Raw genomic sequence first — 11,659 nt, forward strand, 5'->3', positions numbered from 1 at the left:
TAGAAAAAAATATTCTAAATTGATAAATCGTATTTTTCATGAAATTGAGATTATACATATGAAGGAAAAAGAAAGTTTAGGTATTAAAAATGTTGTGTACTTTAAAAAGGATAATTGCAAAAAATTGACAACTCCTTTTGACAATTTTAAATTATTTAATGTAAAGTTTGAAAGGAGTCGTAATTTTCTTATAAAAAGATATTTTCTTTCTCATGAAATAATTAGGAATATTATTAAAAGAGCACAGTTGAGACTTCCTAATGTTATTTGTGATCTTAAAAAATATCAACGCTGTCAAATAACTTTATTTCAATTGCAAAGTATTTGTAATAAGGATATTAACAGGAATTCTTTGTTTATAACGAGTAATTTTTACAACGAAACTTATGAAGCTATAGCGAATGCAAAAACATTAAAAAATATGCCTATGAAGTATTTGATACATTTTATACAGTGCGTAACTAATGTATTCACGCAACAGATTATATTAATAATGATTAAATCGATAGATAATATAATTAATTTTATGGAGAGTAAATACAGCTGACCGCAAATTGAAATAAAGCTTGTATACCAAAACAATAGGATTACTTTGAAACCTAATTTGAAAGATTTGTTTGATGCATTCAACAATATTCTTTCCAATATCGACAATATTGCTCAAGAGTTGACTCCATTCGAGAAATGTTTTAAAATAAATACAAGTTATGAATACATTAAAATCAAGTTACCACAATGGTTTATTCAAAGTTCTTATGATAAATTGCAGATGAGATTGGAAGATATGCTTAGGCCGATAATGAATGATCTTAATATCATTGTTAATCAATTTGGTATCATATGCGATGGTACAAATGTAAAAGACAAGATTCGATTGTTAATTTCACAGAAACTTGATTTTGATGTCTATCTCGGTGAAATAAAAAAATATAACATGTATCATGATATCGCAAAATCGATGGTAAAAAACGTGTATTATGACGTAGGTCAACTGAATCAAGAACCTGCAAAAGAAGCATTAATTGAATATTCTTCTGAAATAATTGATATGCTTACGAAGGAATTGGTGAATTATCATCTTACATATAATCAACTTATTTGTTCCGAATTTGAAAATCTTAAAATGAAGGCTTTAAATGTACCTAAAGATGCAAAGAGATTAACTAAATTAATCGACTATATGATGCATGATTCTAAAGTATTGGTGAAAGAATTGGAAGAAAGGATACATAAATCTGTAGAAATGTTAAGTGTACTTTTAGAAATAACTACGTTAACGTATAAGCATATGAAAATAAATGGAGATACTATTTTATGGTTGAATTTAATACAACCGATATTTGCACAAAGCAATATTATGTGTGAAGCTATTAAAAATGATTTTGAAGATGACCTCCAGAAACGGATAAGTACTTTAAACGTTCAAGTAGATGATCTGTTTCCATATCTTGTTATTTTAGATAACATGGATGATATTAGGAAAGTTCAAGAATATTCTGAACATTACGACGATCTTATTAAAAAAGTCAAAGAAATAGAGGATCAAGTTATTACGATTAACGCAGAAGAATCATTTTTTAAATTCCCAGAAACTGAATTTCCAAGAGTTATCGAATTAAAAGAGATTGTTTATCCATTTTATTCTCTTGTTAATATCATTCGTCAATGGCAGAGAGATAATTCTATATGGTTGAATGGACCTTTTGAATATTTGAATCCTGATGTGATTAAGGAAAAGACTTTAGATTATTTAACAAAAATCATGGAGATGAATAAACAATTCAAGTCACGAATTAAAATGGATGTTACGTCTAATAAATCGTTTAAGTTTTCTGGAATAACAGATGATCCCGATCCAATGCAACAACCTGCTCCTTTGAAATTATCCTGGCAAGCGATCAACGATATTCAACAATTTAAAATATATTTACCCCTTGTTATTTGCATATGCAATCCTGCGCTCAAACAACAACATTGGAAAGAAATGTCTATTATATCACAATTTGATCTTACTCCACATGCTGGTACAACACTTCAGAAAATTATTAATTTTAATTTAATAGAGAATATAGAGAAATATGAAATTATTAGTACAAAGGCTACCAAAGAACTTTGTTTACATCAACAACTAGCAGAAATGCAGCAAATGTGGTATAGGATTTCATTTGAAATTATTTACAGTAATGAAACGAAATTATTTGTATTTAAAAACCAAGATGATATAGAAAGTCTTCTAGAAGATCATTTTCTTAAAATAGAAGAAATGAGAGCTTCTCATTTTATTGAATCGATATCTACGTCTCTTAAAGATTTTCATATTTCTCTTAAAAAGATTCAAGAGATAATAATACTTTGGTTTGATATACAGAAATATAAGATTTCTATAAGTTCGATATTTTATTGCCAAGCAACAGAAAATTATTTATCCCAAGAAACTTCTTTGTACAGAGACGTAAACAAAATATTGGAAAATATTAAGAAAAAAATATCAGAAAATCCTAATTTTCACACTTTTCAGAATGATTATGATATATTAAATGATTTGCAAGATTCGAATATTAAAATGGATCAGATAATGAAAAGAGTTCAGAATTATATTGATAATAAAAGATTAGATTTTGAAAGATTCTTTTTTCTATCAGATATAGAAATTCAGAATATATTATTTGAGTTGGATGATATAAATAAATTGCAGTTATGTTTACAGAAGTGTTTTCCTGGTATCAACAAACTACAATTCGATAAAACAAACTGTGATATTTATTCCATTTTAGGAGACTGTAATGAGACTCTTCAACTTAATACAAATATTACAATACTTAGCGGTGATGAAAAATGGTTATCTACTTTACAAAAAGTATTAAAAAATACAATTTATGAGAATTTGCAACAATGTTATTTACATTTTGAAGAAAAGGATTTATGCGATTGGATAACAAATGTACCGAGTATGGTAATCATTTGTATTTCTCGCATTTATTGGACCAGTCTGGTCCAAAGTTGTTATTCACCTTTTAATTTGTTATTACTAAAAACAATTAACAAGAAATATTCTGAATTATTGGCGAGCTTGGCTGATCGAATGAAAAGTAATATAATGCATGAAGAAAAAAAACTGTTAATGTCATTAATAATAATAACAGCTAATCACGAAGAAATTATAAGATTGTTGCTAGAAAAAAATATTTGTTCTTCTTCAGATTTTAACTGGTTGGTACAAATGCGATATTATTGGATTGAAAATGAAATTAAAATTTCATTATACAATACTACAATAAATTATGGCTACGAATACAATTATTATGAACAATATTTAGTGAATACACCATTAACTGATAGATGTCTTCGTACCTTGATGGAAGCTTACAACTATCATTTATTCGGAGCTATTATTGGATCTGTAGCCACTGGGAAAATGGAAACTATTAAATATTTAATCAATTCTCTTGCAATGCCTTATTACATATTAAACACGAATGAAAGATTTACTTATAAATCGATACTGAATGTACTGAAAGGACTTATTTCTTGCGGGACATGGGTTTGCTTGAAAAATTTAGATAAATTAGAATTAACTGTACTATCTGCAGTTACGCAAACAATCGTGAATATTCATCAAGTAATATCGACAAATTTAAAATCAGTTATGTTCGAAGGAACCAAATTAAATTTAAATCCAAATGGAAACATTTGCATTATTATGAATGTCCAATGCAACAAATATTACGAATTACCGGATAATTTGAAAATACTTTTTCGCTCTATTTCTATGGTAAAACCAGACCTCAAGCAAATAATAGAAATAGAACTCTTAGCATCTGGTTTTTCTAATGGAAAAGAACTTGCAACTAAATTGGTTTTAATCTATAAATTGTTATGTGATCAATTATTAGATAGACCGCATTATAAATTTGATTTGTCTTCAGTTAAAACAGTTATTAAAACTGCAAGGATGTTAAAAATTCATTTTCAAACTGAAGATGAAAATATTTTATTACTTCGTTCGGTAATCGATGTAATTTTACCAACATTTTCTAGCCAAGATATAATAATATTTCAGAATATAATACATAGTATATTTCCTTATATTAAATTACCATCTATGAATTATAATAAAATATTAATGGCACTAGAAAATGCATGTGAATCAAGATCATTGGATTTTCATGAAATATTGAAACTAAAAAGTTTACAAATGTTTGAATTAATGCATGTTCAACATGCTCTCATACTTGTTGGTGGTCCTCTTACTGGAAAAACAGAAATGTTACATGTTCTGGCTGATACTTTTACATTACTGCATAAATGGAAAGATGATAACGGTGCAAATATTACATTAGAAATTATAAATCCAGGAATTATCAATAGCAATCAATTATTTGGTCAATACAAAAAAGAATTGAATTTATGGGAGGATGGTTTATGTACTAAAATATTTCGTACTTTTGCAGCAAATAATTCATCAGATAAGAAGTGGTTGATATTTGATGGATCTTTGAGTGATATATGGGTTGAAAATTTGTATACAGTAATAGATAGCAATAAATTCCTTCATTTAATTTCTGGAGAAAGGATTTCGATGACACAAACGATGTCTGTAATATTTGAAACTATGGATTTATCTAACGTTTCTCCTGTTATTATATCACACTGTGGTATTATTTATATTGAATCACAATCTATCGGATGGAAACCGTACATATTATCTCATATTAAACAAAATCAAATGTATAACAAATATGAGAAAATTATGTATTCATTATTAAGTTGGTCTTTAGACGCTTGTCTTCAATTTGTACGTTTGAATTGCTTGATGACAATTACTGTAGGAGAATTACATCTTGTGAGATCAACGTTAAGTTTATTTGAAATATATTTAACAGAAGCTTGTAACGAACAGCTAGAAAGAAATGAAAATGTAGATCATTTTGTTATATGGTCGCAAGCAGCTTTAATGTTATCTTTAGTGTGGGTTGTTGGTGGAAATTCATCCACAGATTTCCAAGTTAAATTTAATGAATTTTGTTTAGCGCTTTGGAATAATTCTCACAGTGAATATCCATGTCCAGAAGATATTAAACATTATGATATTACTTTGCCTACTGAAGGATTGATACAAGATAATTTGTATATTTTTAAAGGTGTTGGAAACTGGAAACATTATAATGATTTATTGAAAACTGAAACGATAACAGATATGTGTAACTTCGATCAAAAATATGTTCCAACTCTTAATTCTATCAAGTACGGTCGTTTATTTCTTACACATATCAAATATCGCAAAGCTTTTATTATTTGCAGTAATGGTACAACAGGTAAAACTGTTCTTTTACAAAACTTGTTGAAATATAAATTATCAAAGCATAAATATTTAACAAATACTTTTAATTATTCTTCTCTTGTAACTGCAGAGAAAGCAAAGAATTTGTTTTTGTCGTACTTGAGTAGAATCAAAAAAAGATGTTATGGCTTACCCGAAGATAAATGTTGTATAAACTTGATTGATGATTTTAATCTAAATACCGACACTAATATCAATTCTAGTTCAGTGCTAGAATTAATAAGACAATATTTTAATAACGGATATTGGTATGACACAAAGATATTTGATAAAATCTTTGTTACAAATATTAGCTTTTTATTAACAATAACTACTGGTTATAAAAAGCATAATATTTGTCCTAGATTCATGAGACATTTTAATGTTTACACGTTTCCTGAACTTACGATGGATAACATATATAAAATATTCTCTAATATGCTTTTAACTAATTTAAAAAATAATCTTTTTAGTACAGACGTATTAAATTACGTAACAAGTATAACAAATGCTACAATCGATGTTTACAATTCAATATTAAATGTCTTGCGTCCGATACCTACCAAAGTACAGTATCTATTTAATATCAGAGACATATACAAAGTTATAAGCGGTTGTAGTCTTATCCAAAAAGAATCAGTTGATACCAAAATTGTATTCCTTCGTTTGTGGGTACACGAAACGCTGCGTGTATTCGGTGATCGAATTTCACATAACGACGATAAAGAAATCTTATATCAAAGTATAAAAGAAGCAGTGAAAAAATATTTCAAAGACTCATTCGAGTCTGCTTTCGATCACTTACCAAAATTTGAGGATAATAAAATTACTAAGGATAGTTTTAAATATCTTCTATTCGGTAATTTTATAGAATTGGATGAAACTTCATTGAAGTATAAAAAATATGAAGAAATCAATTCTTTAGAAATATTGAAAGATGCTATTGTATCTTATATGAATAATTATAATAATATTAATAACGAAAAGATCGATATTGTAATAACACAACAAATGTTGATATATTTAGTAGAAATTTGTAGAATATTGGCAATGCCCAGTGGAAATGCAATTATTATTTCAACCATTAGATCTGGTAAAAAATCCATAACTAAACTTGCTGCTTATATTCAAGAGCAAAATTTCTTTGAACCTACTATGGACTCATATTATAATTTTAATATTTGGAAAGATGATTTAAAAAAGATATTACGTACTTGCGGAGAATCTCAACAAAATTGTACATTCTATCTCACAGAGAGACAAATGAAAAACACATTTCTTCAAGATGTTAATAGTTTATTAAATACCGGAGAAATACCAGATTTATTTTCAACCGAAGAAAAACTTAGTATTATAGCAACGATGCGTATACATGCTCAAAAAGGAGATTCAAATGCAGAAATAAATATTTCTGCTGTAATGGATTACTTTATAGAACAATGTAAAAATAATTTGCATTTTGTACTTGGCTTCAGTCCGATCAATAATACAATGAGAAAATATTTTTATTTATATCCTAATTTAATCAAATACTGTACAATCAATTATTATGATACATGGCCAGAAGATGCTCTTGTTGAAATAGCTAAAATTCATATAGAAATTATAGATATTCCAGGGAACATAAAAGATAGTGTAATAAAAGCTTGCATTCAATTTCATAATGATGCAAAAATAAATAGTTTAATGTATTTGAAGGATAATGGAATACCAACTTACGTTACAAACTCAGCTTTTTTACACACAACAAAATTATATAAACATTTAATGACCAAGAAACAAGAACAAATTATTACTACTAGAAACAGATATATGATGGGCTTGGAACAACTTGAAATAGCAGCGCAACAAGTTGAAAAAATGAGTACAACGTTAACGATTCTAAAACCTGAATTAGAACTGTCTGCACAAAGAACTATAAAGACAATGAAAGAAGTTAAACATGAAAATTTAACTGTAGAGAAGGCTACGATTCTTATTAAAAAAGAAGAAGGTATTGCGAATAAAAAAGCAGAGATTGCTGGAGCATTGAAATCTGAATGTGAAGCTGACCTTGCTGTAGCTATTCCTATTCTTGAAGATGCTGTTGTAGCTTTAAATACATTAAAACCTACTGATATTACTTTAGTCAAAGCTATGAAAAATCCTCCTGACACCGTTAAGTTAGTGATGGCTGCAGTTTGCGTTATGTTAGGTGTAACACCAGATCGTACTGTTGATTCTGTTAGTGGAAAAAAAATAACGGATTATTGGGGTCCAAGTAAACGTATTTTAGGGGATATGAATTTCTTACAAAATTTGAAAGACTATAATAAAGATAATATACCATCTGCAGTAATACAAATAATTAAAAATGTTTATATGACAGATAAAAATTTTGTACCTCATATTGTTGCCAAAGCATCAAGTGCCGCAGAAGGTCTTTGTAAATGGGTAAGAGCAATGGTATCTTATAATGAAATTGCTAAAGTGGTAGCTCCAAAAAAAGAAAAACTAGCAGCAGCTCAGAAAGAGTGCGATGAAGCAGAAGCATTTTTAAATGAGAAACGTCAAACTCTTTCTAATTTAAATATCAAATTAGCTACACTTAACAGTAATCTTCAAGATACTTTGCAGAAGAAATTACAATTAGAGGAAGAAGTGAGTAACTGTACAATAAAATTACAGAAAGCAGAAAGGTTGATTGCAAGCCTAGGAAGCGAAAAAGAACGTTGGTTACAATTAGCAGACAATCTTCAATTAAATTATGATAATTTAGCTGGAGATATGATACTATCATCTGGAATAATAGCTTACATGGCTCCGTATAACATCAAATGTCGTGATAAAATGATAAAAAAGTGGATCAATCTTATACAAATGTTAAACTTGCCATATTCAAAATCTTATGACTTTGTTAATATACTCGGAGTGGAATTAGAAATAAGTTCGTGGTACCTCTCTGGTTTATCTAAAAACAGATTTTCCACAGAGAATGCTATTATTATGGAAAATTCTAAACTATGGCCATTGTTCATTGATTCTCAAAACCAAGCTAATAATTGGATCAAAGAAATAGAGAAAAAGAATGGTCTTAAAGTAGTCAAATTTACAGATTCCGACTACATGTCGATCATACGATATAATATTGAACACGGTAATCCTATTTTATTAGAAAATATTGGAGAAGAACTTGAAGTTGCTATAGATTCAGTGTTGTTAAAAAATATTTATAAAATTGGAGACGATTGGTATTTAAAAATTGGTCGAATTATTACCAAATATTCTCTCAATTTTAGATTGTACGTTACAACAAGATTATCTAATCCACATTATCTACCCCACGTATATAGCAAACTTATTGTAATAGATTTTTCACTTCCTTGCGAAGCTCTTCAAGATAAACTCTTAAATATAATTATTAGAAAAGAAAAATTAGAACTTCAAGAACAATTTGAAAATATTTGGATACAAGATACTATTAACAAGGAAGCTCTTAAATTGCAAGAAGATAAAATTTTAAGTACGTTATCGTCTACCAGTACAAATATTATAGAAGATGAAAAAGCTATCATGATATTGGACTCTTCTAAGACTCTTTCTTTGAATATAATTAAAAAACAGGAACAAGCAGAAATTATGAAGAACGAAATAAATATCGTTCGAAGTACTTACACACAATATACTAAATTTTGTGCTGGATTATTTACAACACTTAACGCATTATCAAATTTAGATCATATGTATCGCTTTTCGTTCTCATGGTTTATCCAATTATTCACACGTTCCATTCAAGGATCGAACAAAAATATTTCTCTCGAGAAACGATTAAAATTATTAAAGTATTCTTTCACTCAAAATCTTCATTCGAGCGTTTGCAGATCTTTATTCGAAAGACATAAGCTTGTTTATTCATTTTTACTATGTTCTAAAATTCTATTAGACAATAAACAAGCAACAGAAAAAGAAATTCATTTCTTTTCTCTCATAGACATAGAATATTTTAATATTTCAAATGTGTTTCAAGCACCAATTTGGTTGCCAATGAAGATATGGAATAAAATTTGTTATATCAATGATAACTTACCTAATTTTCATGGTCTCGCACAGGACATTTCTTCTAACGACGTAAGTTGGAAAATATATTGGAATTCGGATCTCGTAGAAACTTTAACGTTGCCAGATCCGTGGGATAAAAAGTTAGGGCCATATCAAAAATTAATATTAGCTAAAATTGCTAAGCCAGATAAGATTATTTATTATATCATATATTTCGTTGAAAATTATTTAGGAAAAATGTTTAATTACTCGTCTCAATATATAATGTCTCAATCATATGCAGAATCCAGTTGCCTTCGTCCACTTTTATTTATTTTACCAAGTTACTCTTCACCTCTTTCTTTTCTTTCCGCTTACGCGAGTACCATCGGCTATTCTTCAAAATACATATCTCTTTCTATGGAAGATACACAACAAAAGAAAGCTGAAGTTCTTATTAAAAAAGCCCAAGAAGACGGTGGATGGGTATTCCTTCAGAATTGTCATCTCGCTGTTCCATGGTTATTTCAATTAGAAAAGATTTGTGAAAATTTGAATGCATCAAATACATCTTTAACTTTTCGATTATGGCTCTCTAGTTATTCCATTAATGAATTTCCTATAAGTATTTTGCAAAACTGTGTAAAGATAACGTTAGATGATACAAACAATATCAAAAAAAATTTATTGAGATCCTTTCAATTGAAGTTCATAAAAAATAAAGATATTTTTGACTGCTGTCCTGGAAAAGAAAAAATATTTATAAAGTTTCTTTACCAATTATGCTTCTTTCATATAGTTGTTAAAGAAAAAAATAACTTTGGAATGCAAGCTTGGAATATTCCATACGATTTTGATTATTCCGATTTCGAAACATCCATTCTCCTATTACAAGATTTAATAAACAACCATGAAAATGTATCAATAGAAGCTATATCATATTTTATTGGTGAATGTAATTATGGTGGTAAGATCATGAATAAATTTGATCAAAGATGTTTGAATCATTTATTAAGTTATTATTGCGATGATAATATAACAAATAATTCCCAGCACTTCTTTTCAAATAATTTGAAATATCTATTGCCTCGAAAATGTGAATACAATGAGATAATGAAACATATTAAAAATATGTCGATAAATCATCCATCTAAAATTTTCGGATCAGATGAAAATGCTCTCGCTATCAGAGATGCTAAAGAAACAAATGAATTTCTTACATATATGTCTTTAATGAACTCTATAATTTCATCTAAGATCAATGAATCTACTGAAGTGGATGAACTAATTATAATCGATAACATTGAATCTGAAATATCAAATATATCTATCATTGAAAACGTAGAAAATATTTATCATTCTACATTTTCAAATCCGTTAAACATTGTTTTAATATATGAAATAGAATTAATTAATAAAACATTAATTGAAATAAAAGGAACATTGAAAGATTTGAGATCAGCGTTTAACGGTGACATAATATTAAACAATTATCTAGAAGAATTATGGAAATTAATATACAATTGTCAAATTCCATATATTTGGAAAAAAGTATCCAATAATATGGAAGTTGTAAACCTTTCCGAATTCATTAATTATTTAATAAACAAAAGAAAATTGATCAAAGATTGGATTGAAAATGAGCATCCTTATTTGATTAATTTTGGCGCATTGACATATTGCAAAATGTTTCTTTCCATATCAAAACTTATGTTTTCTCAAAAACATAATTTATCTATTGAAAATATTTATATAGATTTTGAAATATTGACAATCTATGAGCCATCTGAAATAAAAGATAAATTTAATGATCAATATTACATTTATGGATTATATTTAATTGGTGCGCAATGGGATTCGCAAGAAAAGATATTAATAAACAGCATACCTGGTATATATCGTTATAACATGCCTATCATGTGTCTTAAATTTATCACACAAGAAGCAATATTAGAAAACATTTATAAATGTCCTGTATACACTATTTGCATTGAAAATAATATAAACAAATTAAATACAAATCTTACGCGTTCAAAACAATTACAAAGGTTGCATATGCATCTAATGACAGTACCTCTAAAAACAAATATATGCGTTGCACATTGGATAAGATGTGGTACTGCATTGTATCATTAAATGTCAAATAAGTTTTAATATAAATATAAATTAATTATAAATTATATAAAATATATAAAAACACATAAATTATCTAAAAACATATAGAAATTAAAAAACGAGTGTTCTATAAAAAAGTTTACATATAAAAATTATATATAAAATATAAACAAATATAAAATTATAATATATATAAAAATAAATGAT

General features: G+C 27.6%; 1 protein-coding gene across 1 annotated transcript; it reads left to right on the forward strand.

Annotated features, from left to right (window-relative positions):
• The first annotated feature begins 79 nt into the window (after positions 1–79).
• LOC106784680 (dynein heavy chain 7, axonemal-like) lies at positions 80–11,499 on the forward strand. The gene has a single exon (XM_014744482.1). It carries the CDS (start codon positions 770–772, stop codon positions 11,471–11,473), a length of 10,704 nt encoding a protein of 3,567 aa, XP_014599968.1. The 5' UTR covers positions 80–769; the 3' UTR covers positions 11,474–11,499.
• Positions 11,500–11,659: the final 160 nt, after the last annotated feature.

The sequence above is a fragment of the Polistes canadensis genome, unplaced genomic scaffold (assembly GCF_001313835.1).
Source record: "Polistes canadensis isolate GaletaPanama2010 unplaced genomic scaffold, ASM131383v1 scaffold_38, whole genome shotgun sequence".
In the NCBI taxonomy this organism is placed as follows: domain Eukaryota; kingdom Metazoa; phylum Arthropoda; class Insecta; order Hymenoptera; family Vespidae; genus Polistes; species Polistes canadensis.

Bases quoted from the DNA above. Each gene is read 5' to 3' on its own strand.
- LOC106784680 (XM_014744482.1), top strand. From the start codon at position 770: ATGAGATTGGAAGATATGCTTAGGCCGATAATGAATGATCTTAATATC.